The sequence below is a fragment of the Psittacula echo genome (assembly GCF_963264785.1).
Source record: "Psittacula echo genome assembly, chromosome: 7".
Lineage (NCBI taxonomy): Eukaryota > Metazoa > Chordata > Aves > Psittaciformes > Psittacidae > Psittacula > Psittacula echo.
In genome coordinates this window covers 65821976-65844965 of record NC_137740.1, presented here as the reverse complement: position 1 = coordinate 65844965, position 22990 = coordinate 65821976, and the positions used below count along the sequence as shown (strand labels likewise).

The following is a 22990-nucleotide window of genomic DNA, read 5'->3' as shown; positions in this document are numbered from 1 at the left end:
TGCTTTCTTGTTCTTCTGTTTCTGTTACAAACAAAAGTCACTATCAGATTTTTTTTCCTTTCCATTGAACTGTTCTGAATTCCAGATATAAAAATTACTGCCTGTGTGTGCATATAATGATAATGATAATGGCTGAAAAGCAAACAAATGAACAGTTTTGTTAGGGGTGAAACGTTATGTACAAGATTAGAATTAGGACAGAGAGATATCCAGCCAAGCATACCTAAATTCCAGAATCACAAAAGCTATTTCTTATCCTGCTGTGTAAAATCAGCCACTGCAGTCCTTGATGCATGAGAATATAACAAGCCCCTGTTGCTTTGAAAATGTTTTCTAAACATCTATTTGTTAGAAAATAAGGCCTGGCTTCTCCTCTTTTTTCGCACTACTGTGCTTCATGGGGTAAGAGAAATAAATGTGATTTACAGAATGCCTTCATTTAGTATAATAAAATTATCAGCAATTTCTAATTATTTGTTGGATCTTTACTACAGATAAAATTTGTTGGAACTTTACAGTTTTACTCTTAGAATAGTAGTATAGAGTACGAAGACCAACATATTTTTAAGACAGGAATACAAACACGTTTGCTACTATTCAGGTCAGGCCTTCAGGCCAAGGCACAGCTGAAACTTTAGTGGAAGATGCTGTGCCAGTGTTCTACACCAGGAAGTATAAATAGTTATCTCCTACCTCTGCCTGAAATGACCATACAGCAGCTAAATCAACGTTTGCCCTTACACTGCCATCCTGTGCAGGTCAGATGGCGGCTGGGCCGGGCCACCCGCTCCTGCGGGCCAGGAGGGAAGGGACTGGCCGCAGCCGGGAGCTTACCCGTGCAGGCAGCGGCACACGGCGCCCAGGCGACCCTCGGCAACGGGCGGGAGCCGCCGGCGGTCAGCAGAGCCGGGGCTGCGGTCCCAGTTCCAGGGGCGGGGTCTCCGCCGCGTGCGGGCCGCCTGTTAGAGCCGCTTTAGAAAGGTGAGGGGTGGTGAGGTGGGGTCGGTCTCTGCTCCCAAGGGGCGAGTGACAGGACAAGAGGAACCGGCCTCAAGCTGCACCAGGAGAGGTTTAGATGGAGCTGAGGAACAATTCCTGCCCCAGAGGGTGCTCAGGCATTGGAACAGGCTGCCCAGGGCAGGGCTGCAGGCACCGTCCCTGCAAGGGTTCGCACACTCTGGAGACGAGGCCCTCAGTGCCATGGGTTAGTGGTGGCCTTGGCAGTGCTGGGAACGGTTGGACTGGATGAGCTGAAAGGGCTTTTACAACCTGATTGATTCTGTGATTCAAGAGAATCTGTTACTGGTGATTTTTTCCTTTCTTCCTTTCTTATTTTCTTTGTCTCTCAACACTCATGCTGCCTTCCCTGCATCCTTTCTGTAGAATTAACTAGGTTGGAAAAGACCTTTAAGATCATCAAGCTCAAATATGACATTCCTGTGACATTCCTTGCCCAGTCCTGCTCCTGGGCATCTCTGTTCAGAAAGAGTCATGGGGGTGTTAATAAGTGTTTCATCTCTTACAGGGTCCACGGGGATTGCTGGGCCCCAGAGGTACACCTGGTCCCCCTGGACAACCTGTACGTATGAACTGCTTTGTATTTGCAATTTCCAGGAGAAAAATGGAAGTCCACCGAAAGTCGCTCATGCTTATATTGTATGTTGTAGGGCATTGCAGGTATTGATGGACCTTCTGGCCCAAAAGGAAACATGGTGAGTAAGTAAGCTGGGAACTAAAAAGGGTGTGGGTTCTAAGAATCCTTTCTGCATTCTCTTGCCCCTGCCACTAAGTCATTTCTTCCACTTAATTAAGCTTTTTTGTCAGAATATTCAGGTTCATTATGATTTTACTTAGAAAAGAGAAGCCATCTGTTACTCAGTCTTCAGCCAAAAGGCCTAACCATGCTTTCTGTCAAGCTCCTTTAGCACCATGGACTCCAGTGCTTGGGTCCTACATGTGGTCTGTTATTCTCTGTTAAAAAAACCCAAACATAATGTTAATTAGCATTAACAAACAAACAAAAAAAAAAAGTCAGTCTGGATAGAAAATTGGTGGTAGACTTTAAAGAGGGAGGAACAATGATGAGTCTGTGTTTCTTTTAGCACTGACAATTAAGATCTGTAGTGCAGAAATGCAAACCTAATGCCCGGGTGGTTTTTTGCATGGTAGGGTCCTCAAGGGGAACCAGGACCTCCTGGTCAGCAAGGAATTCCAGGCCCACAGGTAAGTGTAAAATAACTCTCAAGACATATGATGTAACGTGCAGCAAATGATTAATAAATGTGAATTACTAAAAGGTTAGCATTTAATGTGCAAAACCGATAAAGCTTCAATGATTTTATAAATGACACTGCAAATGTACTCAGGGCAGTGGGAGCAGAGTTTTCAAGTAAAGCTGTCAGAGGGATTTTTCATTCAGGAGAAAAATGACTCATTCAGTGTTCCTGGAATGCAGCAGCAGTGGCCACACCTGGAGGAGGACTCTGAATAGGATCTTGTTACAGACCCACTGCCAGAATAGTGGCTTGTGCAAAAGGCTCACGCAAAACTCCTGATCTAACTTGTAAGGGGGGCTGGGGGGAAAGCCGCTTGTATTTGCCAGTATGTTTAAACAGAATAATAAGGGACCTTTAGTAGGGTGAATGTATATATATTGTTCTCCCTGGTTTCTCACACTGGTTTCTTTTTAACAGGGGCTTCCTGGTCCTCAAGGTCCTATCGGACCTCCTGGTGAAAAAGTAAGTTACAGCATTATTCTGGTATTTCACAGTCAGTTCTGTGCAGCAGCCTTGCTTGTGTGTTTAAGAGCTTTGCTATGTTTCACAGAATAGTAAGCTGAGATCTAAAAATTAGCAGATATTCCTGAAATCATTAAGTAAATGAATAGCCAGCGGAGGCCTGGCTGTCCTCTCATATAAACACTTTCACAAATATCATTTCCTCCCTTTAATTTCAGTTAATTCTCTGTTATTAGCTTCATAATCCCATCTACAATATTGAACAGTGTGTACTTGTATGTTGATTAGTTTCACAGCAAGCTGTGAAAATGATTTTTATTAATCTCTTTTTATAACAAAATTGTACCCACCCAAGTTCTCTGTTCTCAAGGATTACGTTTTGACATAACTTTGCAGTGTAATTGACATACTGTAGTGTGCCACTTTGTGTTCTTTTTCCTAATCTCTCTGTTTGTACGTGTTTTTGTGGTTTGAAACATGTCTTCTATTAATTTCAGAAATGTAAGTTTTGAATTTACACTAATTTTACCTTTCTCCCCCTTTTGCTGAATTCTTGCTCTATTGATTATTCTTTGATTTTGCTTCTCTTCACTGTTTAATATATAGTTTAGAGGAAATTGAAGGAGATTTTAGGAATCGATATACATGCATTTTACCTGCCCGTGTGCCACAGAAGTATTATTCTAACAAAATGGGCTAAGTCCACAATATATGCATTCAAGAGGCTTTCACAAATATACCATGCCTTTCAACTATGAGTGCTGGAGTTCTGTAACCTGCACTCTTTACTTCTTGATCTTGTTGGTATCTTTCATATGGTGAATCTTTTCATTCCTGAAATTCTAAATAATAATTAACTTTGTACACTGGAGAATTCTTCCCCACCTTGTGTTGTGTGTTTCCATGTTCATAGGTAATTCCTGAAGCCTGTTTTCAGGAATATGGGTGATTTGTATTGGCTAAAGAGTGTAAGAATTGGCCTTGTGCTTATATATTCTATGATAGTATCTTTCTGGATTTAGTTTTGTCATAGTTTTGTTTTATCCCTGATATCTATATCAAGATATTTAAGTATAAATGTATTTTATATTCTTGGCTCTTAGAGTTAAATGTATTGGATCTGAGGTGGGGTTTTTTTTCCTCCCTAATATGTTACTTAAAAAAAACCATATTATTATTGTTCTCTGCAGCTGTAGTGGGTTTGCCAGTTGTTTTAAAATGCTAAAAACATTTATGGTAGTTTGCTGGCTTAGGACATGCCAGTTCTCATGAGGGATGACACTCCATTATCCTTGTAAATAATAGAATGTTCACTGTTGTTCTTAAGATGTGTCTCTTATTGCATTTAGGGACCTCAAGGCAAGCCTGGCCTGCCTGGCCTTCCTGGTTCTGATGGGCCTCCTGTAAGTAACCAGTATTTCTGGATACCCATGTTGCAAAAAGAAATTGGAGCACTGGTAGTTCTAGTTGGCAACCGCATTATAAAATCCATCTAAAACTCTCCTAAAACTTGTTGAAGTGGTTAAAAATCAAAGAATGACATCTTTAAAGCAGCTGCTAAAAATGGCTGTGGGCTTTTAAGATGTGCTTCCAGATGATGAAATGCATCTGAAACATCTGCAGGAATATGTAAATACTCTAACTGATAAAGGGCTAGACGTTGCTTCACTATAGTCATACTATGTCAGTATGGCAAAGCAAATCATCTATAAAAATACTAAGCATTTGTTCTCTGAGGAAACACAGAATAGACTAGATCTTTCTCTGCTTCCTGACCTAAGGTGCATATTACATGTTTGGGCTGCTTCTTTCATTGTCTGCACCAGGACAGACAGTATTTAGAATCTTGTGATCATTAAGGAATTCAGCTTAGCTCAGAGGATGCATTCACTCACATGAACAGAGTATAACAACCTGAAGCAGTATCGCTTACAGTTCAGCCCCTAAACTTAAATGGAATCATTGTTCATAATGACATGGATATACACTAGTTTTATCAAAAGCATCATCTTTTTGTACCACCAAGAGACATTAGGCAGTCAGATCATGTCTCTCTTCCCCTTGCCATTTTCCCTCACAATATTTCTTTTTAAGTTAAATCTGCGTTTCTTAAATGGGAATTTCAGCAGGATAAGAAAACCAGAACTGATTGCATGCATAAGGACTACTTGGGAATACAAACACCATAACTGTGAATGTCCCCTCCTTCCTTCTCCTTTCCCTGAGCTTTTACTGCTGAGTATGACATCGTATGGTGTGATATATCCCTTCGGTCAGTTGAGGTCAGTTCTCCCAGCTGTGTCCCCTCTCAGCCTCTTGCTCACCCTCAGCTTGCTGTCTGAGGGGTTAGAATGGGACAAGAAAACCACACTGTATAAGCGCTTGAGCAATAGCCAAAACACTGTTGTGTTATCTAGACAGTTTGAGTCAGAAATCCAAAAAACAGCATTAGATGGGCTAAAACTAACTCCGCGAGTACACCCACCCAAAATTATCTCCCTCATGCACAGTCAGGTTTGCTCAGAGGAAGGGCTGTAGAGGCAGGTTAAACTTCAGTCCAGTTTGATTGATATGACCTATTTGCAAACAGAACTACACTAGTGATTGAAGGCAATAAACAGTACCTTCCTGACTGCAGTGAGCTTTGTAGCTGCTTCCATGGTATCTGTGTTAAGATCTGATGGAAGCTCCAGAGCATTTTTTTCAGGAGATGAGGAAATTTCATTTCACTTCTGTATGAGGAAATGTCCTTCTATTTTGAATGAGACATTATTTAAAGTGGTATATTATACTGGAATTAATAGAAATCTAAAAGGATAGAATACAGTCTTCATTAGCAGCATTTTTAAAGTCATTTCATGTTATAGAGACCTCTAACTGGATTGAGATTTTAATTTTATGCTCAAGAATGCATATTCTGGGATGTTAGGATTAAAAAACTGACATATGTGGATTTAAACCAGCAAATAACAAATCTTTAATATTAGTAAGACAAACTGTTTAAAGGAGAACTAGCCATCACTGGTAAGCAACTATCAAATGCTTTTTATTTTAATCATTCTTTTAATAAAGAACATAGTTTAAAAACCTGTTTTCCAAGGCCAGAAAATTGAATGTAAGCACCAGGGGTTTGTCATATAAGATTAACAGCCATGTCAAAATCATATCATATTTGACACACTGAAAACATTTTGCAATATCAGTGACACCAAAACATGAACAGTTTTAGTAACTGGCTACATATTACGTGGGAACACTTGCTTGGCAAAAGTGAAGATTTACTATGCTTCTCTAGTAAGACTGATGAACATAAATTCCTGACTGATTCTCATAAACTTCTATTAACCTTTAGTTGCATTAAATTACATTTAAATTTTGCAGCATTTTGGTATAATTTTTTCAAGAAAGGAAAACAGTGGATCAGTTAATATTTTGAGTACTGCAGTATGTCAGTGATGCAAAACATAGGTTAACACAGAAACATATTTTGTTTGAAAAGTAAGTCACACTTTAAAACAATGTCATAGAACGTTAGGGCTAGATCAGCCTTCTGTTGGCTTCTGCATCAAATTCCATAATCTTTTAAATAATTTAGGAATGTGTAACATTAATCACCCTGCTTGTTTCAGAATCAAATCTGACAGTGTCTTGCATTATAAACTCTTACTGCTGAAACATTAACTAAACGAAAGGGGTGATCAGGATAGTCCTCAAAACATTAACATAACTATTGTTCAGTTTCTTCTTTATTATGTAAATTAAATCAGTATTTTAAAATTAAATTTGGTTTAATTTTAATTTATTTTTTAAATTAAATTTAATTATTTTAAATTAAATTTAATTTTTAAATTAAAAATTCTTAAATTAAAATTGAAATTAAAATTAAAATTAAAAAAAATTAAATTAAATTTAAGTTCTTTTAAGAACATCTTTCCTCAGCATTTTGTGCTTGTGTGTGTTCTAATACAGAAAAAGGGTGATGAGTGACCTGAAACTCAAGTGTTTAAAGAATTGTGGTTTTATAATAAAATGTCACTACCAAAAAAAGAGTATTTCCCAAATCAGATACGTTTCTTTTAAATCAGGGTCATCCTGGCAAAGAGGGTCAGTCTGGAGATAAAGGTGCATTGGTGAGTTTTAAAACTTTTCCATTTATTTCCATTTATTTCCATAGCTTTCAAAAACCTTTGGCAGTTTTTCAGCTTTATGACACATTGTTGCTCCAAGAATTGTTTAGGAAGTTATAGAAAACTCATGGCACATTCAAAGCATCTGTGTACAGACAAAAATATTTATTATATTCTAAATATTATAGAAATTCTAAATATTATAGAGATTAAACTTTGAAAGTAAAACTGATTGCGGAGTTGACAGAATGACAATCAATGAAAATTGCATGCATTTCATATAAATAACTTGCAAATAGTTTCAGTTTACAATTTCATTGTATAGAGTACCGACAAGGGCTCTTCAGAACCTTGTACAAACGCATGCGTGTTCATTGTGTTTTTGAGGTCACCTTCAAGTCAGTTCCAATGAAAAGTTATTTCTTTATGAAGCACTGAACATCTTTAAATCTTTCTGCTCGCTCAGTATTTACCTTCGTTTATCCACAATAGCACCCTTTATAGCAGCTGAAATCAGTTTCAGTTGCAGTACTGATTTCAGTGGCAATACTGAAATACAGTCTGAATAAATAGCATGAATGAATGAACAGCTGAGAAAGTACAATTCCACTGAAACCAGCATATTAGTATTTGTGTCCAAAATGTTCTCTGTTAAAGGCTTGTAGATTTTATCCTGATTCCTTGAGAAAATAAAGCTTACACAGAGCATTTATGTTTTGAAAGTACAGGTGTGTGTGACCATTTTGTCAGTTGTTCGTTATTTCTTTTGAATTTACTGATCAATTTCAGCCAAATTTGATGGAAAATTTTATTTCTCAGAGATGTTAGCAGTCTAGAGGTGTTGTGAGAAGACAGTTGGAAAGGCCCCATTAGGGAAAGATTTTTTTATCTGTCCATTTCAGACATTGGAGAATCATCAATGAAACACCCTTAGGCACAGATTGATTTTGTTTGCTTGTTACTTTTCCCAATGACCATTGTTTCAGATAATTTACATTGTGGATAGATTTTTCTGAAATATACAAGTAGAACTGAGTTCATAATTCTCTTAATCATTTTATACTGATACTGAACTTGACTTTTGATATGTGATGCAACTTTTCTTAGTGGCAGGCAGCCAAGTGTTATTTTGATGTCTCACTCAAGACTACTGCTTTACACTGAAAGAACAAAGATAGACTCAGAAGAGAACTGCTTGCTAACCAAGTACTGTACAAACTACAAACAAAGGTTCTTTACTCCAATGTATTTTAGGGGCCTCCAGGTCCTCAGGGTCCAATTGGCTATCCAGGTCCTCGTGGTGTAAAGGTAAGATTTAATTACTGGATTCCTCCCTCCACCATTTTTCGAATATGTGCATGTGGATAATTCTTGATATTCTTTCTTTAGGGAGCTGATGGTGTCCGTGGTCTCAAGGGATCCAAAGGTGAAAAGGTAAATCTGACTACTTTTAATTCCTTTCCCTTTTTTCACTGTGTTGTCTTCTGTCTCCTTCATTGCAGTGTGTTTTCTCTTGTAGCAGTGAGTTTATTTTTGCCTTACCCTAGGGACATACCAAGCCCAATTCATAAGTCAGTGACCTCCATGGTTATTTACACTGGTACAAAGTGAATATAAAACCTTCAGTTATTAGAATGGTTTAGGATTCTCTTTGCTCCAGTTTAAGTAACTTCTTTCTAAGGTGCTCTTACAGTAGAGAATTAGGCATCCCCTCTCTTGTTAATACTATAGTGGATACTAAGAAACTTGTGCCTCAGAGAGATTTGTGGTGACAACAGTGTTATTTTACCTGTTTTGAAAAAGCAGTAGGTTAGATTTTGCCTTTTTTTTTAATACACATCTTCCAATGGCTTTCTAGGTTACAGATGTTTTTGTTCCAGATCTTTGGCTTTGCCAGAGTGTTGGACAGCCCCAGCCAGATGCATGTATGTGAACATGAAGAAAGCTTTTACACCCTCCCAATACCGTTAATTCTGTATGTAGAGCTCTTACTGGAGCATACGCCAACTACTGCGATCTCTACTGACTTCTGATGGTCCACAGTGGCTAAAGCTACAGCCAGAATTGTTTAAATTCCCACTTTCCTCAGCACTCAGAATGAGACAGATAACAAACACCATCAGTCATACTTCCTGACTGCACAGGCAAATTCAGCCTTGTGGCTCCGGTGGCTACTGTGCAGATATTTATAGCTATTTCTAAAGCAGAAGACTCAGTCTTTTTAAAAAGCCTTGATTCAGCACTAGAAATCTGTCTTTCATGCTCAGATGCCAAGAACTGCTGTACATTTTCAGGCTTTCCTAAGCCACAGTCTGTCTAGTCTGCATACTTATTTTAGAGTTGCTCATTAAATCTAAGATAAAAAAGAGTGTGTTTAATACCTGTGAAGACAGGACAGTTCAAAAAGCCCCAGCTTTCTCTTGTTCCTTATTAAACTATTAATATCCATCTAGGACGAAACACAGGACTCGCATATAAATAAGCTTAATACGTGTGTGTATGTCTGTACGTGTATCAGTGAATACTGATTAGCGTAATCTTCACAATATTTCTGTGTTGCTCTCACAGTTGCAATAAGACACTGAATTCTAGTGAATACTTCAAAAGGTCACACAAAGACATTTCATAGATTGTTTGCACGGTATTACACAGGCCTTTTTTACTGACATTATTCAGATGCCATTACGTGAGGGAAATCACTGTAAGAGACAGAAATAAATACACTGATCATTTAGGAAAGCCTCTGTAGATCTGGAATGGTCTGAGGGATATCGGAAGAGGTGTCTGTCTCTGTAATAAATCTGACTAGAACTCTGGCTATTTTATTTTTTGTTAGCAGCAGAAGAGGAAATAGAGCGTTCAGCTCTCTCCTCCCACATAGAATAAAATCATCCTCTTGTAGATCTCAGTAGCTGGAACCTCACTGTGAAAGCTGAAGAAGAGTTTCAGTTCATTTGGACAGTAGCTGGTGTACAATCAGTCATTGCTGATATGTTGCAAAGTGTTCTCATTCAGTTATTATTGACCATGGACTAAAGCTTTTTTTTTTCCCATGTATTCTGCACTCTTTTCCACCTCTTTCTAAACTTTAAGAAAGACCACCCTGAAATTTTCATCTATGCAATGACTGTATAAAGATTAGTTGTACCATTTAGAAAGCATGGGAAACCTGCTTTTAGAAGGCTTTTTAATATATTTTTTCAATGAATCACAATGGGTTACCTCTTCGTTTTTTTGTCTCTTCACCAATTTTGAGCTGTTTACCACAAATCTATTTCTGTCACCTTTCTAGGGTTATTTGTTGCATGCACTACGACTGCTTCTGAACAAAATCAAAATGGCTTTAGCCTTGCAATCTGGCTCAGTTGCTGCCAGGGGAGAAGATAAAGCTTTTGTAAGCACAGGAATGCAAAATGTAAACTTCTTTTTCAAGGTGAAGATGAAACAGAAAGCCCATCTTGCAGTTTTTTTGTTTAGTTGTTTGGGGCTTTTTCAGTAATGCGGAGCACAGTAGCACTCTTTCCTGGCTTTATTGACAGTCCAGATGTTACTCAGCTACTAAATCAGCAATATTGCTTCAGCATATTAAAAAATACTGAACATTTTACTATGTGCTTTTCATCACAAAGACCTTTGCTCCCAGGGCATAAGAAAGCATCCAATAAAAATGCAGTCAATCTTTGTTGTCTGGATATTAGAACAGTAGCTGTATGAACTCATACAACTACATACAGTCTAAGAGCAAACCCAAAGCTATTCAGTTATACTAGATCAAGTTGTGAACAGCTCCACTGAGCAACTCTGGAGATTTCTGTTTGTATCTAAACTAACTTCTAATGGCATAAATGAAAGTTGTCAAAGTACTGTCTACTTCACCTTCAGCATGGAGATCTATTAAAATGCTTAGAGTAAATTCTCTGTCAGAATTTACTAGGTAGTAAATAAGTAATTCCCACTAGGAATAACACCAGTGTGCACCTATTTTGCCACTGTATATGGATTTAATCTTAATGGCCATTAGTTTTGCTACTTTCTTTCAATCACGTCATCCAATGAAAGTAGGCAGGGCTGAGTATTGCCAGAGATTGAACTACTATATAGAGATGACCACTTCTTCTTTTAGGTTATAAACACTCATACTTATATTTTTTTTTTTTTTTAAGGTGTGATAACCAGCTTTTTTTTTTATTTATTCATTTTCATTATTAAGACACTAGTTTAAAAGAAAAATTAATTCAAAAGGAGATCTTGCTATCAAGAAGAAAAACACTGAATAATTTGCCACCAATTTTTTTTTTTTAGTTAATTGAATGGATGACCTTATTTAAAAGAGTGATTATCAAAAAAAAAAAGCTTAGGAGTTAAGAAAGAGCTTTACATGGTAATTCATAATGAAACAGGAGAACTGTATTGTCTGTATCTTTAAGCAGATTTTAAACAGCTTTAAACAGTTGTTATTAGAAACTTTTGAATTAAAACCAATTCTGTGTAATGCACTGATATACTTTCTCTGAAATAGCAATAGCCATATTGGACTTGCTGGTGTCTGACCATCTCACTACAGAATATATTCGCTAAGTATATTCTGTAGTGAATGTATTTTCCTATTTTATCTGCGACAAAAAGAATCCTATCTATTACTAAATGTTATTATATACATTTCTGCTTTTTTTAGGGTGAAGACGGTTTTCCAGGATTTAAAGGTGACATGGGCCTTAAAGGTGACCGGGTAAGCATTTACTCATAACCCATATGTTCTTAAAAAGTTTCAGTGTTCCTATTTTGAAAGGATCAGTGAACAAATAAATGTAAACCAAAAATGGCATAAGAGCTAGTAGCTTAAATTATTTCTGTTCTCTGTGCATGCACAGATTTGAGCCAGAGGTTTGGTTCTTGTGAGTCAGTAATGGCAGGGTTATAAGGTGGAAGAGAAAATCAGTCTTGGATATCCTTTTCACTAAGCTTGTGCTTAGGGAATCTCCTTTTCCAGATTCCAAGATCTCTGGTATTTGCCTGAGGAAGATTAATTTATCCAGGATAAAGGTGTTTCCATTCCAACATAGCATATTGCAAATGTCTGCCAAAATGAAGTGTTATTTAACCAAATGAGCACTTCATTTCATAGAAAGTGTTGTGGAGGTTCTAAAATAACTTCTCACAAGAGGCTCCTGGCCTGTATCTGTATACATAAATAACTGGGAAGATAGTATCCACATTAGTACTTAAATACAGACATTCTTCGTTCTATCAACAGTCAGCGTGCTTTCAGGAGAATTTAGGGAAGAGAGAATAAGAATACACTGTTTCCAGATGTATCTCTCTTCAGGCAAAGCGACTGGCTTCTTACACTCTTGAAAGTAATATTCAGTGACTGATTTATATATATATATATATATATCTATCTCCATTCATATAATGAGCATACACAGTGGTATTTTCATCACTGGAAATTGGGTAGGGCTTTGAGCAACCTGATCTAGTTGAAGGTGTCTCTCTGCGTTGCAAGGGGGTTGGACTAGATGAGCCCTATAGGTCCCTTCCAACCCAAACCATTTTATGATTCTCTGATTCTAATCTTTATTTACATTTACTGGAAACTTATTTTCAAGTAACTGTGGGTAGGCTCTTTAATATATGCACAAAGGCCATATTTATAATGTGGTGTGTTTTAGGGAGAAATTGGTCAGCCAGGTCCACGAGGAGAAGATGGTCCAGAGGGTCCTAAAGGTCGAGCAGGTCCATCTGGGGACCCAGGTGCTGCTGGCCCAGCTGGAGAAAAGGTCAGTGGTCAGATATCAACTAAATAACCATGTAATTGCCTCATAACATACATAGAACATATATGTTCTTCATCACTAAAAAAAAAAGTTTTCATATCTGCAAAATCTTTAGCTACCTAACAGTAGGTTTTATGAGACACTACTACAGCAGATCGCTGGAGTTCACATTTGAGCAAATACTGGGAATCACTGATATTATTTTTAAGTATACAGAAAGGCATTATAGTACTTCATCAGCACATAAGGCAGCTAAATCCTTACCCCATATTACATGCAGTGCATGCCAGCTAAGGAAAACATGATGCAAAGAAAATAGATGGGCACAAGGGAGGATAAAGGAGCTGCTGGAGAATGAATCAATATTCACAGTCATATTATGACAAATTGTGATACGCAGATTGTTTGAAACAAAATAAAACTCCAAAGCAGGGTTGGAAAAAAGTGAAAGGGGATGTTAAAAAGGATGATGTTACGAAAAATAGGAAAGAACAAGCTCAAAGATAAGTACAAATCTCTGTAGAATCCTGACCTCAACAAAAACCACTGGAGACTGATACAGAGGAGGAAATGAGGCTGAGGAATGCATGTCTAGGTACCATATCTCACTGTGTGGCAGCATCAGAAAACAAAGGCGATTTCAGCGGTGGAATATTGGATAACTAGGAAAGAATGATAAAATAAAACAAAAGTGATGGTTCAGAAATGCGTATACTGTATTTCACTAAAGTGAGAACATAGTGAAGAGTATTTCCCCCTTTTTTTTTTTGTTTAACTGTGGCCTTAATGCTAGTTCCGTCTTAAAAAGAATAGGACAGGAGGTGTATTTTACATGTCTTTCTCAGTTTTGCTATCTTTGAAATTGAAACAGTTACTATTTTCCAGCAATATCCCATCTGACATCAGGATGGATTATTCTGTCTTTTTATCTATATACAGTCTTTGAAAGTATACACTGAAATCTTAGTAATTATTTGGTACCATTAAAAAGATAATAAGGTTTACAGTTAAGAGTTTTGCAAGGAATTAAAAAATATATTCAGCAAAATTTGGAACAAGCTTTTCATCAAAAGCTGCTACTTTTTGCAAGTATATCATTAGTAGAACTTTAGAAAGATATTAGGGTTATAATGTCAGCATAATGTCATTCATAAACTCTTAGAGAAGTATATAACCAAAAAATCAGTTAAAAAAAAAAAAGATAAAAAGATTTATTCTTAGGTTTACTTAACTACTGCAAATTATTTATGAATCATTGCTCTCTCCACAATTTTGCAAGATACCTCAGCAGCTATTAGGTCATTGAATTGATTCATTATGTCATGAATCAAAGAACATATAAAAAAGGAAACTCAGAACTATTCTCCTACATTAATTCAACCTGAGTTCACACCAGAAAGCCAGTGTACTCAGTTTTAACTAGATCAGCAAAACAATCTGCAATATTAAGGGTCATATTATACATATTAAACAACACTAAGGGTCGTACTATCTTCACTCACAATATATTTGTATTCTCCAGAAAGAACTGTATGTTTCATGACAATGGTTATTTTCTGTATCACTGAGCTGAACAGAAATGTAAGGGTATTAGGAATCTTACAAAAATGTCTATTGTTGTCATGATATCCACTGGCCATCATATTTGAAAAATCATGGCAGTCAGGTGAAGTTCCCAATGACTGGAAAAAGGGAAATATAACCCCCATTTTCAAGAAAGAAAAAATGGATGACCTGGGGAATTACAGACCAGTCAGTCTCACCTCTGTGCCTGGCAAAATCTTGCAGCAGATTCTCCTGGAAGGCATGCTGAGGCACATGAAAAACAAGGAGGTGGTTGGTGACAGCCAGCATGGCTTCACTAAGGGGAAATCCTGCCTGAACAATGTGGTGGCCTTCTATGATGGGGCTACAAAACTGATGGACAGGGGCAGAGCAGTTGACGTCATCTACCTGGACTTGTGCAAAGCGTTTGACACTGTCCCACACAACATCCTTGTCCCTAAATTGGAGAGACATCAATTTGATGGGTGGACCACTCGGTGGATAAAGAACTGGCTGGATGGCCGCACACAAAGAGTTGTGGTCAATGGCTCGATGTTCAGCTGGAACTGGTAACGAGTGGTGTCCCTCAGGGATCGGTGCTGGGACCGGTCTTGTTCAACATCTTTGTCGGTGACATGGACAGTGGGATTGAGTGCGCCCTCAGCAAGTTTGCCGATGACACCAAGCTGTGTGGTTCGGTTGATACGCCGGAGGGAAGGAATGCCATCCAGAGGGACCTCGACACACTTGTGAGGTGGGCTGATGCCAACCTTATGAAGTTTAACCATGCCAAGTGCAAGGTCCTACACCTGGGTCAGAGCAATCCCAGGCACAGCTACAGGTTGGGCAGAGAAGAGATTCAGAGCAGTCCTGTGGAGAAGGACTTGGGGGTGTTGGTCGATGAGAAAATGAACATGAGCCGGCTTCAGTGTGCTCTCGCAGCCCAGAAAGCCAACTGTATCCTGGGCAGCATCAAGAGGAGCGTGACCAGCAGGTCGAAGGAGGTGATCCTGCCTCTCTACTCTTTTCTTGTGAGATATTGCGTACAGTTCTGGTGTCCTCAACATAAAAAGGACATGGAACTGTTGGAACAAGTCCAGAAGAGGGCCACGAGGATGATCAGGGGACTGGAGCACCTCCCGTATGAAGACAGGCTGAGGAAGTTGGGGCTGTTCAGCCTGGAGAAGAGAAGGCTGCGTGGAGACCTCATAGCAGCCTTCCAGTATCTGAAGGGGGAGCTACAGGGATGCTGGGGAGGGACTGTTCGTCAGGGACTGTAGTGACAGGACAAGGGGTAACGGGTTGAAACTTAAACAGGGGAAGTTTAGACTGGATATAAGGAAGAAATTCTTTACTGTGAGGGTGGTGAGGCACTGGAATGGGTTGCCCAGGGAGGCTGTGAGTGCTCCATCCTTGGCGGTGTTCAAGGCCAGGTTGGATGAGGCCTTGAGTGGCATGGTTTAGTGTGAGGTGTCCCTGCCCATGGCAGTGGGGTTGGAACTAGATGATCTTAAGTTCCTTTCCAACCCTAACTATTCTATGATTCTATGATTCTATATCTGCAGAACAATTAACTAAGAACATGTACAAAAGAGTCTTTCTCAAGTCTTTATAAGCTAAGTAAAAACAAAGTAAACTGAACCAAAACCAAATAAACTTTGTTTTATAATTGTTACTTTTTAAACATGAATTTGAGTTATTTTCAGTTCCTGTTATTGAAATTACTTGATGTGAATATAGGTTCGTGTTTTCAAGCATTTCTTCTTCACAGTGACATATATGGGAGTCACAGTCTGACAAGTCCAGAATCTGGAGCCTTAACTGTCAGAAGATATTTGAAAAAGATAATGGTGTTGATAACACTGCTAGCTGGGCTTCAAATTTTAGACCCAAAGTTTTATCTTTTCTACAAATATTTATATCTTTTCTTGCCCATTGTAAGTCAAGCATCTTCTCTGGATAATCTGTGGATACTTGGTTAGAACAGAGTGTGTCAGTGTCAGAGAAGAGTTCTGTGATGTTGGCTCTGTGATATTTATTTTAGCACAAAGACTAGAATAATCTTTGTGAACTCTTAGATCTCCCTACAATATTAGGAAAGTGCTTCTAAGGCTGGTTATCAATGTTGTATTTGCTTGTCATTCCTATGACTTTTTTAAGGCAAAGATACTACTCTTCATGGTAATGAAAGTACCGGAGTAGTCTCTTATTCTCTATTTTCAACTGATCCTGTGTTAAGAAAACTCTCTTGCCCAGATAGGTCGAAGGCTGAATTTGGTTAATAAAGGATATGCCATATATGGTGCCAAAAAATGAGGAACACATCAGAGAAGATCTTATCGTCAAAAAAGCCATGCATACCCTCATTCAAAACCTAGCAACTGGGCTTGCTTAATCATAAAATCAGGGACAAAGCTTACACTGATTTTGGTGAGAGTTTGACACACCGTCATGCTGCAGAACATTCCATTTATTGTAATGTGTGCAGCTTGTTTCGGTTTCACACAGAACTGGAAGCATTATAATATTTCCATAAATCAAAACATTTTTAAAATAATGTCTGTTCCAGACACATGCACTTACATGAATATAATGATATACAACATATTTATTCATGTGCTGCATTTTTTATTAATAAACATATTTCTTTGAGCAGATTTCTTTTCCCATCCAGGTCTCTCCTTCCTCTTTTTCCTTATCTAAGGTTACTGCAGAGTACCATCTTATATTGGATAAACATATCTTCTCCATTGAGATCTTCTCCAAAATGTGATAGTCTGTAGAAAAAAAATAAAGACAAAGAGCTAAAAAAAAGAAAGCAGAAAAACCTATTAGCTGTGTAAAGCAAATAAGAAACCTTGTGCCAGTATTACCAAGACGGTTCACACCTTTGTGTGATATTTCAAAGACAAAGTGTCAAACCGTCATTCATCCTCTAGAGGTATGAAGAAAACATCTCAGTGGGGCAGGATACTGTATTTCATTTCTAGGTTGTTAACATCAGTGTTGATCAGACTGCTCATCCTGTTGTCCTTTCTGAACATAGCAAGTTGATAATAGTTGTGGACAAATCTATTGTCTACAATAGTCAGTGGGGTATGGTTTATCAGTCTCAAATATTTTAAAGCTGTTCAAGAAAAAATGGATTCTTCATGAAAAATCTGTGGAAAATGGAGCATCCATTGCACAGTATAAATTAGAAAGGCTTTATTCTGTCTTAAACCTATTAACACCCTGATTTCTTTAGAGAATAGTAATAGTTCAATGACCTCAGCACCATATCCCTATGCAGCACTTCAAGGCAGAAAAGACACTTGGGTATTGATTTTGCTGAACTCATTCATTGGAGAAGGAATTTTATTTAAGTTTGGGGAACTAAGTAAAGGGGTGTTTAATAGTAAAAATTATACATTGAAATAATTGAATATTATATTCCATAAAGTATCATCACTCTAAGTTGTGGAAAAAATATTTTCTATAGAAGTTTGCTGAACAACTGAAGAGGATAAAATAAAATCTAATACTGCCTTCTTATTTCAGGGTAAGCTTGGTGTACCTGGATTGCCAGGGTATCCAGGAAGACAAGGTCCAAAGGTGAGCTGTAAGTGAGCTGTGTATCTTGTGCTTTGACATTAGTCACAAGAGCAGCTATTGTATTTGTGGTTGGGGAAACGGTGTGGGCATCAAAGCAAGGGCCATTTTTCACATTTTCTTTCTTGACAATCATGTTATGAAGTAAAATCTTTAAAAACATTGGATTCCCTAAGGCAAGCTCTTTAAGGAGCACTGTCTTTCCTCTTAACTAGACTGCCTTCAACCCTTTGCCAGCCTCTCATGAGTTGTGTTTTTGTGCAAACCTCAGACTGGTGTGCATTAAACAACAATTTGAAAACAAAGGAACTACTGATACGCCTGAAAGACAGCGAGCACTCTTTTGACCACTGAATGGATGCTGATATTGATAGGAATGGTACAAGGTTTCCATTTACTGGAATTACTGCTTCTTCCATAGAATAAGCCGCATTTCTTTGAAACATAATATATGATTTTCATCATGGTTTCATTTCGCTTCTGTTAAGACAAACATGACAAAACCCAACCCTTAGTTGAATTATATGCCTACATTATCCTTAGCTCTATTTTTTTCTGTTTTGATTACAATAGAAAACCATCTAGGTGGCTTCTGGTTTAAATGAAGGCTTATATTTTGAATATATTTTCATGAAACGTATTTTGAGGAAGGTCATCCTAACACAGCTTTAGGCGATGGGCATGATAAATGAAAGAAAAAAATGGAATAAAAGCATAATTCTGTAGACATTTCCCAGTGTAGAGGATGTCATTAGGGAAAGATTGGATCTCCAGATTGTCTCAAAGAAGACTCACATAGGGAAGTATCACAACTAAAAGAATCCTTTACCCCTTCTACACAACTAAACAATCAAAGTGCAGCAAAATGTTCACTTTACTTTGGGATCTATTTTTACTTTCAAAGTTGAAATACAGCTGGCTATGCAAAGTGTTTTTTCTGGCCTGTACTTTGGCCCTTTTCAGTCAAGTGTTGTTTGAAGAATGTTTATCCATTGAACAAAACTATCTATAGAAAATATTCATGAAAGCGAAGACCCTTGAGAGACACGTTTTCTTGCTTCTCTTTCTTAACTCATATGTCTGAGATTTCAGTCACTCTGTTCTTTAAAACTGTCCTTTGAAAAGTCTGAGATCAAAGAGGTTTTACATTATTCAGTTCTAAGAGCAAAAATGATGTAACACTTCAAATAAAAGTTGATTGATTCTTTTTTCAGCAAGGAATTGATCAAGAATTTCATTACATTAAATTTTTACCACATTAAAATTGAAAATAGTTCTCAAGCTATGTTCACTGTTTGCTCTTCTAGTTTTGTGGCTTAAACTTCCAAGAAAGAGTAATGGCAGCTACAGTACATCAACTCACTAGAAACTTGTTTGGAAACTCACAGTCCAGTTTAAATTAACATAAGGAAGAGGGAGAGAAAAAAAAGAAGCAGGAGAAAACATGTTAGCTGTGTAAAGCAAATACAAAACCTTGCCTCAGTATTGTCAAGAAGATTTACACCATTCTTTTTGTTGTTATTTATTTGTTTTTCATGATTTTCCTTCTCAGACTTGTGCTTAGAGAACTGCCATTATCTCTTTTCACTGTTTCTCTTGTCTAATTCCTCTTGACCAACACAATTACAAAAGGTACTGTACATATATTTACAACCATGTCATGCTTGTTCATGGCTGATCATTAGAATCTGTTATTTTCCTCTGGCCTTTCAATTATAAAGAATATGCCTGGGTTTCACAGAGTAGAATTTTCACAGTTTTATTCACATTTTAAGTTATAACTGGTGAAGAATTAAAAAGAAGAAAAGTAAGGAAATCTCTTCCTTTTCTCCCACTATTGAATATCAGTCAGAGTTTTGCTAGAAGTATTTTCAGTCAAGTTGTACTGCCCCTAAGTCATGAATGGGCGATTGAAATGATAGTGGGAAATGAGATTAACGAAGGAGAAAATATAAATAAGAAAAAGAAAAAACCCAAAGAAAGAAAGAAAGAAAGAAACAAAAAGTTGATGCTTTAAAGAAGAGCATCAAGAAATTCTATTTGAAGTTTTTGTTATATTCGTTTAATTTGCCACGTTTAGCAATAGGAAGCTGCACAGATATAAATGCATTATCACAGCATGGAGTCTGGCCAGTAGTTCTAGTGACCAACCAAACCAAACACTGCTTTGATTTTCATCTCCAGTCACTTAAAAGTATATTTTATCAAGTCTGTCACCTCTTTGACCCCAAGTCCTTAATGACAAATCAACACCTTGGCAGGAAACAAGTCTGCTGTCCCATGGGACCTGTATACCAGAAATAAAGAAAATAGTACTGTTTGGATTAGACTGGGCAGTTAGTGGAAGGAGAGGGGATAAAAAAGGAGGAGGAATAATGCCTGGAAGTAGTTTCAAGTCAGATAATCTCCTCATGAATCCTGATTATGAAATTAACATACAAGCACATGTACAAATTGCATGTATCAGTTAAATTAAGCTAGCCAGAGGTCAGCTTACAGTGACTAAACCACATGAAGTAATTCACAGCTCAGTAATATGAATAGAGGATCACACCACTGTTCAGATGTTGCAGCCTTACAATTATTTTGAATTAAGCTATTTTGTAAAAATTATTTTACTGTGAGGCAAAGCCTTTTTTTTTTTTTTTTGTTCCTCTTCATTATGATCAAGATATTTCTAATGGCTGTTACTAATATTTTTCTTTTAATGGTGCAGATTTAATTAATACTTTATTGTCTTATAAGATGACAAATAACGTCTGTTGTATACGTTGATTTTTTTAATGCATTCTGGACTTGAGGCATTACGGTAAGTTAATTTATAGCTATTCATCAGAGCCATCACACTTGTAAGTTTGACATGTGCAATGTACGTGAGTCTGGAGGTGTGTTTGTCATAGAAATTAATTGTTGGCTATGCTACTGTTTTGCTGTTGATATGCTCTGATATTTGCATTGATTTCTTACATAGGGCTCAACTGGTTTCCCAGGATTTCCAGGTGCCAATGGAGAGAAAGGCGCAAGGGTATGATAATTCATGCTTGCATGATAATTAACTTTTGGAACTCACTGAAAGTGAATGATACAATCTAAAAATCTGTAAAGAACTATGAAAACAGGCTTTTCACGCTTAAGATGATCCTCTACAGCTACGTAAAACAGAGACATACCGAGATACTAAATCTCAGTCTTTATGATATTAATCTTAATATAAAGGAATTCAGACACTTTTTCGTTGCCTATGCTACCATAATTATACATTTGGAAAGGAGAAAAGAAATCGCCTTTGCTGAAGCATCTCTCTTGACAGTATAGCTGCTTGAGTTGGCAAAGACTATTTTCCTGTATCCCATGAATTATTCTGCTACCATGCAATTTAACTTCAAGGAACTTCAGTTTGTGTTTTATAGGCATTCTGATTAGCCACAAGCTTTTTTATAGGCAGAGCTTCAAAAATGCAAAATGTACCAGATAAGGTGAAGAACATGTACTATTACATACATTAAAAAACATAAAATAACAGCTTTTGCTGCTTTCTTTACTTGGAGCAGGTAAGGAAGATCTGTTATGCATGTTCTTCAAACTATAAAAATGAAATATAAGTTAGAAAAAGGTCACTGTGCTGCTGCCTCTAAAGCTTAATTGACTGTGGCAGAATATGTTGTTAGAAAGGTGATGAAATTAAGAACATAGTCAGAATTCATAGATGATAGTAACTTAAAGTAAAACTGAAATAATTTGTATCTCTAAAATGATGAAATAATTTATATTGAAATAATTTATATATAAAATATATATTTTATAGAAAATAATTTATATAAATTATATGCATTTATATAAATAGTTTATGTATTTATATATTTAATATAAAATATATTTTAATTTGCAGCACATAACAAGCAGAAATTTGTGGGTTTGAGATAAAATGTATGAAATCCAATTGCATATGCATTGCTTATTTAAAATTTAAATTGTTCTTGTATTAATTTAGTTAAGATAAAGATATGTTGTTATGGACAGACACAAGCAATAAACCAATATTCATTTCATCCTTGTTGGGAAAAATGAGACATGACTGTTAATAAAGATACCAGATTGGAAAACAAAGCAAAACAATATCAAAGGGCAGACTTCAAATTATAAAAATGTGATTATAGTGATTCGTTATCAGGCCTTTATAAATCTTTCAATTCAGCTAGGGTACTAACCACATAATTAATAGAATTTAACTACATGTATACTTACATGTAGTAAGTATAGCTTGCATAAGTAGTAAGTGTAAGCTGCTCATCGATGATAAAATAATTCTGTAATGAGAATCAGGTGTTATTATTAATCTTGCCTAAAGGCTATCATTGCGTTTTATGCTACCACGCATAGCAATACTAGGAAGGACACTTAATTGTCCCTGAGAAGTTCACAAGCTGTGTAGCCTTTTAAGAACAGCACATAATATTAATTTTGATAAGTGTAATAAAATCAATAGAAAACCTCCCTGCACACACACTCATGAAAACCCACAAGAAAACTGGTGTGTGCATTTAATTGGTTTCAAATAAAAGCAAGCTTTATGCTAACACATCTCTGCTGATTTTCTGTTGCTGTCATGTTTACCTCAGAGATCAGAAAGTAGAGGTCACTAGGTTCCTTCTTCTATCCAAGGAATACTCTCTTGAATTTTAAGCTTCTTTGCATTAGAATGCACAGCAATACTAATGTGGAGTGTAAGGAAAGAAATGTGTTGGATATGATTAGGAGATATATTGAAGCAAAAAATTAAGGGCTGGTATTTTTGCAAGTTCTGTATCTCTGTACAAGTTCTGTATCTCTGTGCAGAATCCTGACAGGTATTATAGTCCCCATTTCAGTTATAAAAAAAGAGAGGCTTGCCCTTTATTTTCTCCATGGAGCTGTCCATGAGAACCTGGGAACTTTGTCTTCAAGGCTACTCCATTAGAAATGATGCCCAGTCCTTTAGGAGACTCTGCTTGTTGCATGCCATCTTCGTTACTATTTTAACATAGTTTAAAATGTTCTAATGACAGAATCTGACTCTGAGACAAATTTAGTACATTTAGCTACAAGTCCCAGTGAACTCAGAAAGAGAATCTTTTTTATTGAGGACCATGAGTCTGTAAATTGAAATTCAAAGTAGATACTTAAAATAACCTAATTTAACCCTAAGGGAGTTGCACTTTGCCTCCACTTCAGT

The 22990-nt window shown here is 37.0% G+C and overlaps 1 protein-coding gene across 3 annotated transcripts in view; it reads left to right on the top strand.

Moving 5' to 3' along the window:
* The window catches only part of COL11A1 (collagen type XI alpha 1 chain), a gene marked incomplete at both ends in the record, with an annotated part of 166972 nt that overhangs the window by 74852 nt on the left and 69130 nt on the right, over nt 1-22990 (top strand). For all 3 annotated transcript variants that reach the window (XM_080623762.1, XM_080623763.1, XM_080623764.1), the window contains 12 exons: nt 1526-1579; nt 1668-1712; nt 2170-2223; nt 2694-2738; nt 4088-4141; nt 6824-6868; nt 8120-8173; nt 8255-8299; nt 11541-11594; nt 12538-12645; nt 17728-17781; nt 20750-20803. In XM_080623762.1, coding sequence (XP_080479888.1) covers nt 1526-1579; nt 1668-1712; nt 2170-2223; nt 2694-2738; nt 4088-4141; nt 6824-6868; nt 8120-8173; nt 8255-8299; nt 11541-11594; nt 12538-12645; nt 17728-17781; nt 20750-20803 — 666 coding nt within the window. The remainder of the gene's footprint in view (nt 1-1525; nt 1580-1667; nt 1713-2169; nt 2224-2693; nt 2739-4087; nt 4142-6823; nt 6869-8119; nt 8174-8254; nt 8300-11540; nt 11595-12537; nt 12646-17727; nt 17782-20749; nt 20804-22990) is intronic.